This window comes from Lasioglossum baleicum, chromosome 12 (genome assembly GCF_051020765.1).
Source record: "Lasioglossum baleicum chromosome 12, iyLasBale1, whole genome shotgun sequence".
NCBI classification, from domain to species: Eukaryota; Metazoa; Arthropoda; class Insecta; order Hymenoptera; family Halictidae; genus Lasioglossum; species Lasioglossum baleicum.
Genome location: NC_134940.1, coordinates 11,251,709 through 11,272,813, shown reverse-complemented (window position 1 = coordinate 11,272,813; position 21,105 = coordinate 11,251,709). Strand labels below are relative to the sequence as shown.

At 40.2% G+C, this 21,105-nt stretch overlaps 1 protein-coding gene across 2 annotated transcripts; it reads left to right on the top strand.

Annotated features, from left to right (window-relative positions):
- Nucleotides 1–860: 860 nt before the first annotated feature.
- LOC143214402 (uncharacterized) lies at nt 861–19,773 on the top strand. Of its 2 annotated transcripts, none has more exons than XM_076435432.1 (4): nt 861–1,076; nt 11,348–11,560; nt 12,499–12,791; nt 15,824–19,773. In XM_076435432.1, exons 1-4 carry the CDS (start codon nt 1,071–1,073, stop codon nt 16,116–16,118), a joined length of 807 nt encoding a protein of 268 aa, XP_076291547.1. In that variant the 5' UTR covers nt 861–1,070; the 3' UTR covers nt 16,119–19,773. The 2 variants fall into 2 exon arrangements, with proteins under 2 accessions (XP_076291547.1, XP_076291548.1); XM_076435433.1 differs by having other exon boundaries at nt 870–1,076; nt 11,348–11,584.
- Nucleotides 19,774–21,105: the final 1,332 nt, after the last annotated feature.

Below are 21,105 nucleotides of genomic sequence, written 5' to 3'. Positions count from 1 at the left end.
CTTGTTGCGCTATAATTACAGCCGTAAAGTTCAGAGACCAACCGCGCTTTAGGGTCGCTAAAAATAACATGAAAATCTTATACCACGAGCGAGCACTTAATTCAGAAAACTTTGTGTCGAACCAGAAGTCAATTTTATAGATTAAAATCTATAGATAGCTTCTAAAAATAAAGCTGTACCACTTTTATTTTCCGACAGAAAATTCTATTCTCTCCAGGCCGCGCACAAACAATTCCATACAAGCACCATCCGAAAATAATCACTCCTATCCTCCCTCCACTCTCTCAATTAATCCGTTCGCTATCAGTTGGCAACCACATCCGAGCACAACAACCCTCCGAGAGCACCCCTAGCATACGCTACCATCAACAATCTATTAGGTCCGCAAATAAATTCGAGATGCCATTTTATTCTAATTTATTTTAATTACTTTTAAGTTATACTTTCTTCCCGTTGTCAATTATAAAAAAAAAGTTTGGATCTCATATAACACAACCCAACACAAAGAAGGTCATGCAATCAAGAGCCTCATAATTCATTGTCAGAATATGTTGATTAACCTGTTTGTTTAGCGTGACCGTTCAAAATCGGACATTTCGCATGCAACAGCCTAATAATAACAGTGCACCGCGTCTCGATAAAGATCGAATCAACTCCCGGGCTAACGATCAGAATACTATAGAGGGGGGAAGGGTGATGTTTCGGGGGGGATGAGGTTAGAGGGGGTAAATGAAACTCTCGTTTGGATCCGCGGGCTACCTCCTCGGCCCCTGGCGAAATGGCGGAACGGAGTCATGTATCCCCACTCTCGTCGAGCCGCCGGACCGAGAGGGTAGGCGAGAACCACCCCTAAACCACCCCCGAGCCACCCCTCGAGAGCGGAGCACGCCGCTTCTGTCTCTCCTGGCACGGAACACGGAACCAGCCGCAGTTTCGAGCCACCTAGCAGCCCGAGTCGACCGAGGCGATCGAGGATCCACACCTGGCGACACCCGGCCGACACCTGGCGCGAGTCGACCACCTGGAGATCGTGCCGGACAACCCTTGGCCATGAGCTCGGCCCCAGAAGCATGCAGGTGGGTCGCCAGAGAAGTTCATCACGCGTCCTCACCGTCGCCAAAGCGACCTTGTTTTTCTCCTGCCATCCCCCGAATCGGATCTCGCGATTTTTCACCGTGCTGACCTCGGTTCATCTCGATTGTACACCCCTCTGGATGCTAACAGTGTTGTTCTGCGATGTGTGTGACCTGTGCAGACTATTGTCGATTTTGTTACTCTTTTCTGTAGGACTTTGGTGCATTTTTTCAGTAGCAAGTTTGTTTTGATCAGGGACTTTGCTCGTTGAGGTCTTCCGGAGTTTGGGGAGTTCTTCGTGGTGTCTGTCGGGCTCTGTTTCCGAGAATGTGATGCTCTGCTATAGTTTGATAGGGTTTGCTGGAGTATGATAGTGCATTGGTTGAAGAGCAGGTTTGTTTTGATCGGGGGTTGTGAGGGGTAGTGGAGGATCACTGCTTGTTGAGCTCTTGGAGAGTTCTTATTGGTGGTTGTTGGGCTTCCTTTAGGAGAATGCGGTGTTTTGCTAATGTTTTCTGAAGTTTGATGGAGTTTGAGAATTTACTTTGTACGTTCTGCTTTTTTCTACGACTCAGATATATTAGAGTTTGAAGATTGTCAGATGAATTTTTAACGAAGTGAGTTTGATAAAGTTTGGAAGAGTTTGAGGTCCATTCATTTTGGATCTGAGAGATTTCTAGTAGAGTGCATGGACCAGTTGCGGTCTCTGCTTTAAAATTGTCGTTTCCGTTTGTGCGACCTTCGGATGAAATTCTAGAGACAGGTTTGGCAAAGTTTGACGTCCAGTTTTGCTATGTGTTAGAATTTGAATATAATTCACGAATCCTCCATGGGTTGCTTCATTTGTATTAAAATTTGTATTATCCTGTTACAAAGTGGCCGCAGTGCCTAGACCTGTTGACTAGCATCTCCCAATGCGACGACATACAATTCAATATTTATTTAACTGTACCAATTCTCCAACTATTTAAAAGAAATTATTTCAAGAACAATATACACATCATTTGACATTTCACTCGTAATTTACAGCTTAATGAAAAAAGTAATGTACCACGAGTACTTCCAATACCACGCTCGAGTCTAAAAAAAGCATTGTCCTTTTTTCCGTGACCGTCCCCTTGACATTACTATAGCTCGAGGTCTGCTATAGTTCTCCGGGGACCGGAAGAATGCGGTCTTCCGGCACGGGTTGTTTCATGCGAAACAATTTATCATTTTCTCTTCCCGACCCATATCCAACTTGATTTTCGATTCCGACTCGATAGTAGGACGAGGAGGGTGAGCTCTGTACTGAATTCATCCCCTCATTTCTTCAGGGGTTGCTCGAAAAGAGCCAGATCACCGAAAGTCAGTCACGAATAGGGGAAAACACCCCCGACGATAGCTATCTGCGATCGTTCTCTCGGTTTCCAGCGAACCGCGACGGATTCTCGAGCTAGATTGAAAAGAGGGGTGGCTCTTATCAAGACTTTGACTTCGTTTTTTCGCCGGGCGTACTCCTTTTGAAAAGCCGTGGCACGAAACCGACAGAACCACTGATAATTTTAATTAATTTTCGCGAGACGCGGATCGCGCGGCCTGACACTTGACGCGCTATCAACGAGAGACTAATTAATTCCTTAACGTGACCCTACGATGTGGCTTCTTCCTCGAATTTGTTTAGGACGACGGAAATAATAATGCGGAATAATAAACATTCTTTCGACCACTTCGTAATTTTAACACTATCCACCGATTTATTTTTCAAATAAGAATTTGAGAAGTGCCAAGAACAAATCAAACTGCAGGATGAAAAATTAAGTTTTAGAAAATTGATACTGTAATATAGCTTCGCAGGTCGCTGAAAAGTTCACTCCCCAACTTCCCGGGATTATCCAAACGACGCCAGGCCAGTCGTTAACAAAGAATATTTAAATATTTGCGAGACTGTCAAAGGGGGTTGACAAACCACCCTCTCGAGCACACACGGTCGGCAAATGGTGAGTGAAAAACCCTCTTTTCGCCTTCAGCGATCGCGAACGAGGCGATCCTGTGTGCAAAAACCTTGCAACTTGAGTACCTTTGACTTTTCCACCCCCGCTCAGTCTCTCAAACCTCTGGTTTCAATTAATCTCAGCTTGGACAGTACCAAAATTTTTTTGCCAACCCTTTGATCGACTTTCCGTGCTTTGGAGATCGCTTTGCGAGTGTCGACACCCTTGACCCAACCACGCGTCCTCTCCTCCTCGAGTGTCTTTCTGCAAAATGAAGTCAATGATTAATCTACTAAATTGATATTGCAATTATCGATAACAATCTGATATTAAATTAGAAATTCAATCAAGTACGATCAATCTTTGGCTGAAGTTAATAAATATAATCACTGGACTGCAGATCTTTATGCAAAATAAAAATTGTCTAACTTCACTGTACAAAGCAGAAGTCCAAGAAAAATTTATTCCTCCTGTTGGTCATTTTATTCGGTCGCAAAGAACGTAAAATTCACAATCTACAAATCACCGTCGCAATAACTGTATAAGATACTAAATAACAAAAATTTTACCGGAACCGAATTCCTACGTTGCCAAGCTCGTCCGCCAAATCCTTGCCCTGGAGAGTTCATGGCGAAACCACCCCCGAAAAATTCATGCGAGGCGGTATCCATTAACCCCGAATTAAGCTCGCGTTTCCCAGGCAAACAGGGTGTGCAGTCGAGCCAGCAGTGGCTCGCATAATCCATTAAAAATTTCACGAGCTTGGCAGAAACCGAAGGGACGGGGGGACGGTTCATATGGTTAGAGGTGGTAGAGAGGGGGGTAGAAGTCGGGCGAGCCCATAAACGCGGCTAATGATTTGCAAAGCGCGTCGAACGGACAGAGAACGATGTTCGTGACCGTGACTGAAAGATTCTTGGCGGTGACGGCCTTGACACGAGACTTGGTCGATGAAGGGAAAGAAAAAGGGGGTTGGTTCGCCTTCGCTCGCGCTAAACCGAGGCGCGTTTACGCGTGTAAACAGAAAAGTGACGTTCGATTAATTTTTAAGAGTCAATTAACCGAGCCTCCTCCGCAATCATCGTCCTCTTCAACTAAATCCATTTCCTCGACTCCTCCCTTTCGCACCCTTGAGGAAATCAGACTCCTTCTTTTGAGAGCATCAAGCAATTAGTATCTTTACTCTCATTGGGTCAACTGGCTAGTGCTACGAACTGAAAGAGCACCGATTGTAATAAGTGGACTTGATGCAAAATCAAATTTTTCAATTGCAAGATACAGGAGCTAAATTAACATTTGTTTCCCCCATTAATAATTTTAATATGTGGAAGTCTCCACTAGGGATGGAATCAACTACCTCGCAAACAAGTTCGAATTTTGATTGATTGAATTCGAACTCTCTATAAGTACTTCGAAAAAACAGAAATAGTACTCCTAAGTGTACTCGAACCTATGTCAGACAGTTTCGAACCTTTTACAAGTACTTTGGTAAATGGAAATAATACTTGTAAGTATATTCGAATCTTGGTCGAACAGATTCGAAACTTTTCTGAATATCGTACCGGAAAAATTCTCTGATTTTTCTAATCATTATTTTTTTTTACCTTTAAAATCAATTATGTTGTCCTCTATTGCATAATTTAATTCAACGTGTATAACTATAATTTCATAATCTATCGGAAATATTATTCTTAAATAGTGACGAATTTAATGAAGAAAGTGCTTAAAACCGACTGTGCAGTTCTGATTTCCAAGATTCGGGTACTACTTGTGAAAGATTCGATTCCTTTCAACATCGAAGTACTTATAAGTATCTTTTCGAAACTTGTAAGTACTCATTAGGAGGTTCGATATCAGTTTGTATAAAATGAATACTTTTCAAATATAATCATTGAAACAGTATTGCTTTTGAGTAGTAATCGAAACTCATGAAATGAAACTTGGTTATTGAAATTGACTCAGATTCGTGAGTACATATTGAACTTGATCCCGTTCCTAGTATCCACTGTTTTAAATTACACCTACTCATGCATACAATCCGCAAGCTAATAATAAGTACACTGTGGATCTTTATGCAAAATAAAAATTGTTTACGCCAACTCTAAGGAAGAGGATCTAAATAGAACCTTTATAGTTCTTTTAATAATTTTATTAAGCGTAGCCTAATGCAATGTCCTCAAATTCTTTTAATTTGTTTACCATATCGAAATGTACCCACTCATTTTTGTTATAATTGCATAAAATCCGCTTATTACAATAAGTGGTTGTGACAAAAATGATTCTAGGATCGTGTTCGTAATTTCTCGCAAACGTTTTAGTAAACTGCATCAGTCAACAAGCTGTTGACGATCTTTCCGCTACATTTTCAGTTAACAAAGTTCACTGCCCAGGGAAGCTGTACGATGAAAAATGAAGATCATTGAGAACTTTTCACTCTCTAGGCGCGAGAGTTACCCCGGTAAATTTATAATTCATCGAGTTTGTGAAAACACAGCGTCGAAGATAACATTTACCCCGGTCTTATGGCCGACAAGCTTTCTAATATTCCCCGGAGATAGACCGGTCGAGATTAATTAATTGCAGGCGTTTCAATTTGGTAAAAATGTCGCCAGCCGTGCGATTAATTTATCGCTGTCGGATTTTAATCCCACGATGCCTCTTGTCGTTCTTAAAATAACACCTGACGAAATATCCGGCGAAGCTGTTCCATTAAAAATTAAATTGAAACGTTTGTTATTTTTAATGAACATCCTCAATTATGTTTACTGATGGCTCCGAAAGCCACCGGCATTTATTAATCATATTTAAGTTTTGTCAGAGTGTCCAACTGTTTATTTAAAAATGTATCAGAAATATGATAATTTTTCAGAAACCGCCCCTATTCATTATGTATTAATTTTAAATTTCCTGAGCGGGGGGCTATATTATTTTTAATTTCGGATACATGAATTTATTTTGGGTTTAATGGTCTTGCGAATTTTATTTTTGGGGAAAAGTTCGGGGGTTGAAAAATATGTGGAGGGTTGCAGGAAATAATGGAAAAATTTAATTATCCTCTGCTCGGCGAACATATTTTTAGGCTACATTTACACGAGCGCTGTTCCGCATATATCGCGGCGCACAAGCCGTCAGTTATTTCACTCGAATTGTTTGCAAACGATGAATTTGCCCGCCACGTTTGTTCCATCCGCTCGGCCGTGTATGGTTAACTATTATGTCGATATCGGAAGAATGATTGTTGTAGGGAATTCCAAGTAATTAATATTCTCCGATCAACCTCGGGTTATCAATAAAATGTAATTCTACTTTTAATTATAAAACTGTGCCACGGTGTATGGATAAACTACAGAGGTCAAAGTTATTAATAAATTTTCGAAGTGTATTATAAAGTGCATAAACTTCACGTGGAAGAACTTGTTCGTACAGTTTTAGCTTGCACAAACTGAACGTGCAAAATTTATTTATGGGTTATTCAAGATTGCACAGTGATTCGGAATGAATTGCCAGACAGAATGAGATGAGCGAAAATAAATTTCCAAAGTGCGTGAAACTGTCCAAAGTACATTTTCCCTGTACACGAAATGCGCGTAAAGTCAACTTTGGCTACGTAAAATGATTCAAAGTAAATTTCCACCGCGCGGAACGGCTAAAAGTAAATTTTGGCAGTGCGTAAACTTCAAAGTAAACTTCCAAAGTGAATATTGACTCCCCAGCAGGGGCGCAGAAGTTTATAATTATTCGAACGCGTCTGCCGTGTCTTCTGCGAGGAAGTCTACGAGCAACACGGGCGGAAAAGATTATGCAAATTCGCATTTTTGTATTAACAGTTGGCGTCATTGTCGGGTGTCGTTTTTCCCACGGAAAAAAGGTCTGGACCGTGGCCAAAAGTCTTGTTCTACTGGTTCCGTGTTGCTTTGTTCGCCGCAGTTCCAAACCCCCCGCATAAAAACGCCGCGGAAGGGGTGCGAAACCAGTTTGTTCCGCCGATAAGAAAAAGAAATCACGTTCTCCTTTCAGCTTCTCGAATACTGTCAAAACGAAACATCAAGAGGCGCAAAAATTTATTCCTTTCTTCTCTCTCCAACCTCCTAGCCCCTCTGATCACGAAAGTGACCATCCTGGTAGCTGAAATTGAAATGAATAATGGAGAATATGCAAACAGAAAAATTATTCTGTATTGGACGTTCTGTCTAGAATTAAATTTGTTCGATCAAATGTTAATATCCTGTTCTAAATTTTTCAATTTTTTCGAAACCATGCTTAAACAGTGCCCAAAAAATAGCTCGAGCACTAACGAAAAAAAATATAGAAAGACACACCAAAATTTATTGTTTTTTTATTTCATGCTCGTTGACAGCGAAAAAATTTATTACAATATTTTCTTTTGTGTTTTACGAATTCTATTTTGATATTTCAGTGCGACAGGACAAAAGAATTTTTCGATTGTGATATGTTGGTCTAAACAATAGCCGCAGAACGCTAAAAAAAACCACTCCATCGCGATACTTCCGACTTGTTCGGTATCGATTCGACCCCGACGATTTCCCTCTCTCTCTCTCTCTCCCTCTCTCCCTCTTTCTCTCTTTTTTCTGTTTGCGGATGGGGAAACTTTTCGCAAACCCGCAACATTACAAAAAAACTGCGGCTCCTTTAACTCTGATTGCGAATCACGGTCAAGCGGTTGGTTGCAATGTCATTATTTTACGTTCGCGGTGGGCGGTGCTAAAGTTTTACCGATTGTGAGCTATCCTCCCTTATTATGTATAATGAGTCTTCCCAAAGAAGTTGGCCACAACTGAATACATATAACAATACAATCAATACTTACGTTCCCCTACAAGTATATTCTGGTTTCTTAATTTCCTCTAGACGATTTTGAATTTCCTATTTGTGGATTCACGTGAGGATAAATATTAAATGTAATAATTGATTCACTGCAATTTTTTAAGTACATTTTGAAGGTCCGCTCAAATAAAATGAAAATATCTTTTTAGGGGATATTTATGTCAAGGTGTTGCTAAATATCCTCTGAAAAGACATTTTCTCTCATTAACTCATGGTGAAAATTCACTCATTTACTCTATTATATATTATAATACTGATTTAAATAAAAAAAATTTTCACGTTTTTCGTTTTAAATCTTACAAGTATTTTCATAGCTATTCAAAATTCACAATCACAAATTTTCAAGACTATCTGCATGGGGTTAGGTATCTGTACGGGGTTAGGAAAAATTAGTTTATACTTTTTGGTCCGTTTTAAAAACGTGGTATATTACAAATTTTTTTTATTTAAATCATTATTTTCTGCTTTTTTGTAGTTAATATTGCATTGTCATCCAGTTCTGAGCTATGTTTAAAGTTTTAAGTCTGTAGCTCATCGGGAAGTTAATTTAAAATCAATTGCAAAATTTGTACCGAACAGACAAACAGACAGACAGATAAGAAAGCGAGTTAATAAAAACGTGGTAAAATGACTCTTTCTCTGTGTTGTGAGTTGTATTTCCCTAAAATGTGACGTCATAAATGAAACATAATTTGTTCGGTTAACGTGTACAGCAAAAATGGGTAAGATGTTACCATAGATTCTTTTATGCAACTATTTCCGAGGAGCGTATGAGGGTTAAGGATTACTAAAAAAAAAACTTCTATTTCCCCAATGGCGTCGCATGATCGAAAAGCGTCGGACCTCTGATCCTACGGAAGTTTGAAGGTCCGCACGGTTTAAGGTGGTATCGGTTTCCTGGATTATTTCGAGAGATCGGATGCTCATTAAGCTGCTGTTTACGCGGAGGCGCTGAAGGTCATCGGGCGGTTCTTTGTAACGTGATGACGTCGGAACAGACGCACGAAGGGATGTGCAACAGTTCACCGGCAATATTTATCACGGCTAGCGATAATAAAAGTGCAAGGTTCAGTCATTCTTGACGTGCATCTACGGTCTCTTTCGAACCTGTTCTTCCATTAAGAACGCCGCGGCGAGCAAACACACACGTGACAAATCTCTGATAAATAGGCGCGACCTTATCGTAAACCTCTTTAGTGTATAACAGACTGAAACTGTGAAATAACGACTCGGGTGGTTATTTATTAGAAGGGGAAGTCTGCTTGCTGATAACGACAATAATGTGCTGCGTCCGTCTATCGTGCTTAAAATGAAACATTCTACGTCGCTGCAGAAGATAAAACTGTTATCTTAAATGTACATTTGAAATATTAGAAAATAAACGCATTAGAAAATAAAAAGAAATATCGCTATGCACTTTAATTGAAAATTCCAACAGGTCTTAACAAATTCCCAACACTGTAATTTCTCCCACATTTTGAATAAAACAAATATTCTGATGCATTATACAGGAAATGATTTGTAATGCATTATACAGTACGTATCGAAGAAATCGAACGAATTGAATAATTGATTATTCGATTAGAATCGCTCGAATCTGAGCAAGTAATTTTCTGAAGAAATTGCCTTGATCTTGCGAAAGGGAGCGTAATTTTCTATCTATTGGCATTTCTGTATCCATTGTTGTCTTCCGACAATAAACAATGGCCACCGTTGTTCCCCAGCCATTCGACGAAATTTTCTTCGGATACTTCATCAATTTTTGATGAGGCAAGCTTGCAGAATCGACGAACCGCGATCCAATCGTTGCCGCAATCTCCGATGGCTATTTATATTCTCCTCGTGACTCTTTTTTTCTCATACATTTTCTATCAGTATAGAACGTCACGTATATACGCTAATATTGTATATGTATAATAAATGAGCAAGTCAAATGCACGGCCCGATGATACGGCTTCGATAAATGATTTATTTTTGCGTTCTTTCCGCGGGGTAAATGGAATCATTAAATTGCTTCCGCTCGTAAAGCTGTTCGAGTACTCTTGAAGGCTTACTGGTCGAGCACATGTGACTACAGTCGTGATCAATATTTCATTCATTCTACTTCAGCTTTGTCCATTATTCGCAGTACTTCTGGATCCAAACAGCTGGAAACTTCAGACACCGATTAGTGCAAATTCTGTGCAAAATAAAAATTGTCTGCATTAACGCTAGAATCACGAGACTTACGTTAAACGTTTTCACTGTTTTGCAATGACCTATAACTTGTTGACACCCATCAAATCCGACTGTTCAATAATCTTTATAATCATTGGGCTGAACAAATTAATTTTAAACACCAATCGTCAAGAAATCGCGTTCCAGTCATTAGACTAGCGGCGAAGCCATAACTAGTTCGCATAATCGCACGAGACAGCGTTAATAAATTATCCATCGGCAGCCGACAAGTTGACAAACGGTCGTATAAATCATTAAATGACTGAAACAGGGACAGCTATTTACCAAAGACGCGGATCGAACGGCGCGCGATTGTTCGAGCAAACTACACTAAACCGCAACGACGTTAAGTCGATAAGCCGATTCGAGTTTCCGGCTTCGTCGATCTAATACTTCCTGTTCTGGCTCCATTCTAGATTTCGATACCCAACAGAAAAGCAACCGGTCGTTCAAAGTTTGAACTTCAAACCCCTCCGCTCCAACGTCTATCGAACAATAGAAGACACACACTTCCGGTATAGTTCGAAATAATCGTCCTAATCGTTCGAATCCAAATAGAAATTATCGTTCACTGGTAAACTCAACCGAGTGACAGGTCTAACGTGACGCGAATGCAACGAGAGTTACCTGTCCGTGTGCTGCGAGTGACAACGGCGATGGGAAATGATATTATCGGAACGGGAAAGCGATTATGTCAGCTTCAGACACCGCGGCTGGGAAATCGGAGCCATTTTGTCGGGGTTTCGAGCCCTAAAGAAGCTGCTTCTCAAAGAAATGTCCTGAAAGATATAATGCATCTACTTTAATGAATATTCTGTGGGAATTAATTTAGTACCTGTTAGAAATATAAATTAAAATATTAACAATCTTGTTCATTATTTAAGACAATTAACCAATAAAGGCGAGACTCCAATCTTCAAATCTAGATTGGTTTTATACATAAAAAAAATTTTTTAACCTTTGAATAAGCGTTTCAATTTGAAAAATTTTCTAAACGAAAAGTAAGTTAACTGTATTAAATAAAAGTTTTCCAGAAAAATGAATAATGATTTTCGAAAGTAGACGGTTCTTTAAAATGGGACCAAAATGAATATTGTATGACATTTTATCGTGAAGTTACGGCACATGGAACATGGACAATTTTTGAAGGAGAGTTCAATGATGTTTTAATTTTGCAAGCCAGTGTATTTTGTTAATCTTGTAGATTGGTAGGTGTTTAGTGGATTGTATTTTTGCAGAAGCCACTGAGAGAGCTGGGCCGACTGTGCCTCGGTACAGGTGAGCAGAGCAACGTTACGGCGGAAGTTTGCACGGAGACGCGTAGCGGACTTCCTCTTTTGCAAGTATGGCCGAGCGATTCGCCGAGGGGCGAGGCCGACGGACAGGCACAGGCCTTCGTCTTCCCCGATGTCCAGGAGAACGTCAACGACAGCGGGATCGAGTCCATACAGGTACCAATCACTGGAACCAGTTCCGTAGGTACCAACAAGACAATCTTCGTTAAGCTTCTCTCTCGAGTCGAAACTATTCCGAATATTTCTCGCACTTTGCAAATTTTCTTGCACATGTAACATCTCCTGCCGGAGGAAACTCAGATGACCAAAGATTATTTTTCATTGACAAGTATACATACGCATAACTAGTTTTGAAATACATTGACGCAACACTACAATCTTAATTCTTCCATGCGTATTGTGGAGGAGGTTAACACTAAACCTACTGAGCTTTAAACGTAACCAGTTACCTTATAAAAATAACAAGGTTAAATTTATTTTTTGTGCGGTTCATATTATAATGTCTGCACTATTAAATATATTTATTTAATCATCTACCACGAAAGCATCTTTATATAATAATTTCAATAATTGTAAAATAAAAATGGTGGAACCGGCCATATTACCGGTGGTGGTAGGTTTAGTGTTAAAAATGGAATAAAAAGATATTTTAATGCGGTGTTAATTGTGAAATTGATAATTTCTTTAGATATAAGGAAAATTGATATCCTCTCTTGTTTTTTTAAGATTATGAGGAGATAGCAATTTCCTTATGTCCGAACAAAATTACTAATTTCACAATTGAAACCTTAGGAAAACATCTTTTTATCCATAATCTTCAAAAGAAGAAGTCAGATTCTGTCCTTTTCCATCGCAAAATATCACTCGAGAACAAAATCAAGTCCCCTGATCCGAAATAAGGCGGAAGGGAGAAAACTATACAGTGATCCTTGACTAGTAATAAAATGTAATATTTCGGCGTCTGTGGTTTCTGGTTAATTTGTATTTTTATTGGAATGTTTCGAGTAATTTAATGAGTTTGGGGCAAAGGAGTATGTTATGCACTACTTGACGATTTAAGATGGTTTTACATGGATGTTTGTTGTTTTTCGAAGGCATCACCGTCGCCATGTGGCGTGGCGAGCACTAGTCCCGCGGTGACGCCTCAGCAGTCCCGTCGCGCCAGTCTGTTGCATCCGGATCATGCTCGACTGCAGCTGCACCATTTGCATCACAATCACCACAATTCCGGAACTAAGAGTCCGCCGACACCGGACCGTACGTCCATCGACGAGGAACCACCCCCGCTTCCACCGAGTCCATCGAGTTCAACCACCAGCAGCCTTCGCTCGATGCCTAGCTCTGCAATTACGTCCATGCACTCGCAGGACAGGAGGCGTAGCAGCAGGTAAACCCCTAATTCCGTACTCGAAACGCATGCAATCTTACCGTTAGGTCTACCGAGCACCAAACGTGTCACTAATCTCTTACCCCCCTTCATAAAAATGATGAGGATCATCTTTCAGCAATTTGTATAAATATACTGTTTAATGTAAAAATTCATTTAAAAATTATATAGAAACACCAAAGAACTTTAAAAAATTAATGGCGTACCAGATATACTATCCGATGAATTCTCTGCAATTTTTGTTTCCCGGGGTGTATCGATTTATAGCATGACAGCGGTTCGAATAACATCCATAAAATTTCCACAAATAGAATCAGTCCTTCGATTCGATCTATGTCCCGCGATCTGGACGCAGATAACTTAAAAAAGAAAATACTGTCGGCGATCTTAATGCTCACAGTCCCGCGATACCACTCTCCACGTGGCAAACTAATTCCTGCCCACATTAATTCAAACGTACACAGGGTGTTATCAAAATTCTGTTGAAGACAATTTATTTTCTATTACATTTGACCTTGAGTAACTTTGAACGACATCTCGAAACACATTATCAGAATGTATTGGGTTGGCGAATAAGTTCGTTCGATTTTTGTGATTTATTCCACTCTAAAAAACCGAACGAACTTATTTGCCAACCCAATATATGAACAACCATACCGTTCCATTCAAGAAAACAGACTTGACCTTCATACGTCCTTGACACCTCCACCTGTAAAAAAATTATTAACTTCAGATTACGAGTCCCCCGATACCAAGTATTTTGGGTTTCATGCATTTTCTTCTATCTTAAAAAGAAAGCGAGTTATTCAGGTTTTTAATACTCCACCCTGTACATGAACGCAGTAAGTAGAATTTATTTAGGGTTAATTTATTTTTTAGTGTTGTTTGCTCGTACCACGATTTCGGAAACATTCTGTACATTAGACGGACAACTATTGCCGTGGAACAATATTTACACGCGGCTTTGTTCTCGTTCAGTTACCCGATCCCCATCTTAATTAAATAATCGATACTGAAACTTCTTGTACACTTCGGCGCCCTTGGCATTGATCGTGCTATGGGCTCTCGAGCTCAGCTGTTATCATACATCGAAAATTATATCCTTCGACTAATTACCGTGGCCAAGGCCCTTTCTGTTTGCCAGAAGTCACAAGTGTGACCAAGAAAAATTGGATAATGTTCGATGAAAATGGCTCCTCCCCAAAGAGGTTAAAAACTTAATTGTAAAATCCTTGGCAGTGAATCACTTTCTAGATTACACCACAGGATCATCGGTAATACATCAATTAACGTTATACACTTATGAAAAACATAAATAGGTCAAACATAAAATTCTCGTCGTTTTAAGATGATTACAATACATTAACTTCGGTTTTACAATTTACTTGGACAATTTTTATGCAGAATAAAATTGTATGCGTTTGTCGCAAGAAACAGGAGTCACTTGGGGATGTCCTTCATTTCTTTAACAATTTTTTACAATTTTACTTTCTGTCACATTTTAAATCGCAGCTACTTGCCACATGCCCGTAAAAGCCACAGTCTCAAAATCATAGTGAAAGCAAAGACGCAGTACGAATCGAGTTTCTAGGACTTCAATAAAAGTGCGAGGGTTCCGAAGCAATTTATGTCGACATTTCCATACAAATGAGAAGGGGGAAGGTGGTTGGGGTAACAGATCGTCGGGATAGAAGGTTTCCTGAGACAATGAGGAAGAGCAATTTCGAGGAAGAGCTGTCTCGTCATCGGATGGGGTCTGTCTCTCTCATCGTAGCAGGAAAGAGAAAGTGACCGACGTCTGATGACTAAGACTCCTGGCGTTACGTTGCGGGGAAAGTGTAGCTAGAAATAATCCCTTCGGGCTGATATGTTCCGACGTCGATCTTGGCTAGTGTCAAGGCGCGAGCGACCCTGGCACCATGCAAATACGACGAGCAGCCACCCCGAGCACGTGGCGAGCCACCACTCCCTTCAATTCCGCTCGACGCACACTCGATCGCAAAAGCTGAACAAAATTGATGTCTCTGTTAATTGTACATTATTTTAGGAGCTCCTGGGGTCGTAGAATCTAATTCTGCTAATACTTATTTGCTAGAAACTTTCTATTATAAAACTACCCTCACTAAAAAATTGAATCTCTCTGCTAGTTGATTTCTAATCTGATTTTAAGCAATGTCAAAGCCTAAAAAATTGAGACTCCGCTAGCTCATTTCTAATCTGATTTTAAGCAATGCCAAATGTCTCATGAACATACATTCTTTTTATTCCCCCCTCTCTTTCTCTTTTTTCCGTCCCAACGTTCTCCGGGAAGTTTCAAGGGTGGAACCTTCACCGAGACACTGAATCGATCCGACAAAGTACTCGGTTTCAGTTTCATTCGAGAGTCTTTTCACTGGGTACGAGTGGTTCCCTAATGGCAGGAAGTTCGAGGACGAAACGCGGAAACCGGTCCCCGTCGATTACGTCCCTGGCTGAAAATGTTTCAGAATGATACAGTGTTGGGAAAAATTGTGGAAACCGTCCGTGGAATACACAGACAATGTCGACGTAAAAATTGTATATCATCTTTTATAAAATATTGGGCTAAGTGAAATGTATCAGGGTACCTAGAATTGGATGAAATTGTAATTTCCTCTAAGACAGATAAAATTATTCTCAATTATTATCTATAAATCTTGCCGTATAAAACAGTGGTTCTTAAACTGTGGTCCGCGAAACTATTTTGACATCAACAGATATTTTTGCTAAAAAGAAAGGAAAAGGTTATTCAAATCATTTTCATGTTCAAAATGTTTCATGTTTTCCCATTTTCATGTTTCAAATTAATTCTCAAGAACTACGTAAAATGCCTAGAGTTGGGATGGGGTCCGCAACAAAAATGTTGTTCAAGAGGGGGGCCTCGGACTACATAAGTTTAAGAACCACTGGTATAAAAAACCACCCGAATTTTCGGGGGTCAATTTGAACCCCTCCGACCAAACTACACAAAAATGTGCCCTCTGAATCGCAACTAACTCGACTTCGATCAACAGGTACAGCATGTTCGACGCGTTGGACCTGGAGTACGCCCTTCTGAGGGCCGCAGCTCGAGGGTCCGTGGGCCCATACTCTCTCTCGGAGTCCTTGCACAAGCTGACCTTGACCCAGAGCCTGGCATTCCCAGCCCTGGCCCGTGGATTGGCATCAAAACAGAGCATCCCGACCAGGAGACCTCAGCAGCACACCGAAAGCGGTTTGAACGCGTTCGCGAAGGTTGTGACCGCGTTGGTTCTGGTTCTGGTCAGCGTGCTGGTTTTCGGTGTCGTGTACAAGTTCGTGAGGACGTGAGGCTGGCTGCTGGTGCCCGATCGACAGTCTGCTCCATCGCAGGAGTTCGACCGGTCGGGTGCCGGCGATCCTCTCGACGATTGACTCGGTCGAGCCAGTGGATTGTCCCTGTGATCGGTGTTCGACGTTGCGCTGGAAAGCCTGAAGATCGTTGATCTTCGGCCTTCGATGTTGTTTGTGCTGGTTTGAAGTTATTTGGAGACGTCCGAGGTGGTTCGAGGACGCTACGGGCTGACCAAGAGGGTTAGGAGCGGTAAAAATCCTGTGGAACTCGAGGAAGAACTGGTTGGACAGTGTGTGAGATAGTTTAAACGTGTTTCTAGACAGTATGAAAGTGTCTGACAAGTTTATAATTGACAGAGTATGATTAAGAGTGATGTTGTTGTGAGAGTGGAGTGGCAAACGACGATGTTGTGTCTGAGGTTTGAGCATCCTGCACCGATTCCTCGAATTCTTTCGAAGCATTCGAGGAAATCTGACCATCAACGCGTTACGCGATATATTTCAGATTATTTGCAAGAGATCATGCGAACATCACGTGATCAGTTAGGGCTTGAAAATGTGTACAGATGTTTGAAGAAGTTTGGAGCCTTCAGATAGTAGATATACCATATATTTTGAGCGATAGGTTAAGAAATCGATAGAAACGGAGTGACGACGATCGATTCAGTATGCATTTGACGATGTTTGAAGTTTGGAAACCTCGGGTAAATGATAGTGTATCATATATTTCGACCGATAAGTTAAGAAATTGGGATGAACTCCAAAGCGAATTCAATAACGATTGATTCTGATAGTGTTTGAAGAAGTTTGAAGGTGTCTGACCGAGACTGGGCCCCCATGCCCGCCAGAAACGGGGCTTCAAGGTGATTCTAAAACGGTCTGAGAACTCGGAAATTGCGAATTAGTCGAAAAGTAGGAAGTAACGAACGAGCTTGACCGGAAACAATAAAAATCGCGGGGTCGTTTAAATTTTGATACGGTGCTGACGCGAACGAGACCCCGTTCGCGGCAGCGTTGACGAGCGTTTTTACTGCGAGGATGGCGGAGCAAATGGCAATAGCGCACGTCGATCAAATAATTCGATTTTATCCGAAAACCACGAGATCCGAGTACTTGATTCAACGGCCGACTATAGCAATCGAGTATTATAACTCGCTTGCTTCGAGACACTCTCGCAAAGGTTTCGACGAATCGGAATTACACCACGTTGGTGGAGAATTTTATCTCTGTGCCACGTTTATGCGAGAATTTGCAATTCCCGGCTGGTAAACCCGCGGCTCTACAAGTGCTTTACACGATCCTGATGACAATCGCGTTCGACGTTTCAGCCTGCAATTTTCTGCGGAAACGTCGACAGTCCCGAGGAGTCGAGTCGCTCCGATATAATTGGTGCAGCGGGATCGATGAAATCATCCCGTTTCTGTGGTAATTGCGGCGATTAGGCAGCTCGATCGAGTGCCCCGTCATTGTAAACGATACTTAAAACCGGATCCGAGGCATTCAGAATTTTTCCCGGCGTTCTGTTCCGCGGAAAGTGGCCCGAAATGTTTCGTCGCTCTGCTAGCGGACGATTTGGATCGATCGTGAAACGATACATAGGATCATGAAATTGAAATAATTATAGTCTGCTTTTTATAAGACCCAACCTTTATTCGCAATATTTAATCAACAGTAGATTTTGTAAAGTTGAACATTTAAAAATAATTGTTTCGATTTTGATTTGTGCTTGCAGTCAGTGATTCCTTTTTATTCATTGGGAGATTATTTTGCATATATTAAAGCTTGGTGTAGAATATTCGAACAAGATGTAAGACAGGAGTAGCGAAATAATTTTATTCGTAATCTAGAATATTTTGGTAAATATTATATGCATTATAGTAGATAAATAGTATACGTCAAAATAATGCAGATAGATACTGTTTTATTAAATGAATTTTGCATTTCAGATCTCTGAAAAAAAAACAGACTATAACAGTGACAAATGGCAGTCGACAATCATGAAAAATTGCAATTGACCTATTTCCGTGAATGTACTCTATAAATAATATAAAAAGCGACGAAACATTTTCGAACAGTGTGCAGACTCCAATATTTACATGCATTAAAAATTGACCTCAATCTAAAATAAAAATTGAATTACTAAATTAATGAATTTTCGATTCAATGATCACAATTTTATAAACGAAAAGATTCTACGGGGGATTTTTCTCAAGCGTACTGTTGATACTTTGCACAAGATAATCGTGAACTGTATGTATATACACGTATGTACTATACATTGTAAAGACGTACTGGTCGTTTCGAAAGACGCGGCCGCACATGAAAGTATAAATTGTATCTGTCGTAAACGAATCCAAAAATCAAACAAACAAATAATCGCTACCTCTGGATTAGGGTACATTGTGAAAATTGTACTCGCATCTTTTGGAACAACCTGTACGCGAGAAACATTGCGAGATCGCGCATTCGTTTCTTTGACGTTCTGTGTAGACGTTGTTAAGCAACGAACATTGCAAATTATAATCCCGACGAGCGATTACGCTCTTGATCGTCCTCTCTTAATGTTCAACATTGGAGGAACCGAGGCGCTCTGTAGTGAGAGAAATCCTTTTTTACCTCGAAAAATCAAAGCCAAAATTTTTAAAAATCGAAGCTTCCGTAAACCTTACGAAATTTTTATTCGAAAAAGAAATCGCAATTCGATCACTGTTCTCGCTCACGTAGATGTTCCTACGATTAATCTAGACTCCAATGGAAACTGATTCTCCTCGTTTTCTCTACTTTCTATTTTTTGAGAAATATATGTATAATAAACATCTGCGAGTTTCCTCCGATCGATCGCTTCGAGCTGTAAATTTCTCATGTTCCAAGGATTTTTTCGGATTTCTTTCGTGCCTTGGCCTGCTATGTTCTCGATCAGCAATCGACCTCTGCGAATCCAGCGACAGATTGTCTGACCATAACGATCCTCGTTCTACTTAAACCGAAATGTACTCGACACGATTCACAGAGCGTTCCAAATTCCTTGAGATTTCATACGAATGTAAGTTTTATATTTTAGCCTACATTTTATTAACTATTGCGGGTAACGCGTTGACTGTCTTGACAGTAATATTCTTCACTGACAGAATTTTTTACGCAAATTTGAAAATGCTTTCGAGTCCATCTTTTCTCACGAGCTTGAGAAATATTTCGAAAGGAAATCAGGAGCTCAATTAACACATTTTTTATCACTGTCACAGATACGTGACGTCACAATCTCTTAGTTAACTTAAAGATATTCAAATCAATTTTATACGCTACGTTTATATTCACAGTACGCAGGATAACATTAAGAGAATTATTATATAATATTTAACGAAACATTTTATTTAAGAAATAAATGTTGTTGGTAAGATTGAAAATTAATATTTGCAAACTTCAGCACGTTCTTTTTGCTGTTGTTAAATATATTATGTGATATTAAATATATTGCGTTGATTTAATTTTAACTGAAATGGCAGTCGACGCGTTAACAGTGGTCCTTCGAAACTTCAATCCTTCCAGCGAGGGACTATCGATTTCAAATTTAAAGGACCACGTAGCGTGGTCCAAAATTTCATGTATGAATCTTGTTACCTAAGAGAAAATAAACGTTCGTTTATAACAAACATTCGCCACGTGGATTTCATTCAATGTTCAGTGAAATGTCAATCCTCTGCGACGACCTTCGGAAAACTGCCCTCGCCAGCAGGCAATTATTCTTTGTCCCGTTCAAGAAAAATGTCACAGGTAACAGCGTATCCAATAAAAATGTCACAAAAATACAGTGGACAATTCAGATTGGACAATAGAGATAAAAAAACTGCCGGAAAAAATTCGATGAACGATATTCCAGCGAATGTCGCTAACAATTCGTCTCTTTGCAGTTCTAGGCTGAAAATGGTTAAAAACTGCGAATATCACAATTTTTAATTGTTTATACAGCGACATTAACGTAGATGAAATTTTTAGTATGCATTTTATTGAGATTTTTCACTTGAAAGGGTATCCTGGTTTTTCGGACTTGAAATTTTTAGAGAATCACAAAATTTTTTAAATCCGACAATTTTCTCTTATTTTGAAATCGTGCTAGAGGCCGCGAACATATTTAAAAAATCGGTAATGCGGACTACAAAAAAATATATAACATGTGTAATCTTGATTATTTTTACTGGAAAGAAGCACACACATATACTTCAACTACCAATGAATGTGTATAAAAAATCTCGATGCAAGGCGGTTCAATAGTTTTCCTGAAAAAAATTTTGAAAAATCAGAATACACCTTGGTAACGTTTCAGATGAAGGAGGGGTGAATAAATAGTCACCGCGATTTACATCGGCAAAGGAGCCATTTATTATACAGTCGCGTGATTCCACTCGGTCCCCCACGAGTTCCCGGCGTGCCCCCCCAGCCCCCCGCCCCCGCCACAATCAACACAATCCAGCCAGAAGAAGTATACTTTGAAAGTTTACAACAAGTGTTCCCTCTTCGTAGTTCTCACATCTAAGATACTATGATATCTACAATGATATAATTCTCCTTACACGGCTATACACAGACTCGGCCGGGTCGTGGCCCCCCATCCCCCGTTCCCAGTTCCCCAACCCCCCTCCCAACCATCGTGCAATCCCCTTTACTAGCCACCCCTGAACCCGACGACGTCAGGAGAACGCCATTTTTTCTCTCAATTCCAGCCGCGTTTTACTCGACCCGTGCGGTTTTCTTCTCTTTAATTATATTCGATACACATGCGGGCCGCTTCGAAACGCGTGGACGTCCATTCCAGCTCAAATTTGGTGAACAAATTTATTTATAAAACGAAATACAACTCTAAATCTGTGCACGACAGAACCCTTTATCACTTTAATATAAATTATGAGGTGTTGTGCAGCTACCAGAGATGCGGATGTTGTTTATAAAAATTGTTTCGTGAACTAGAGAAATTGTTATGAAAAAACTA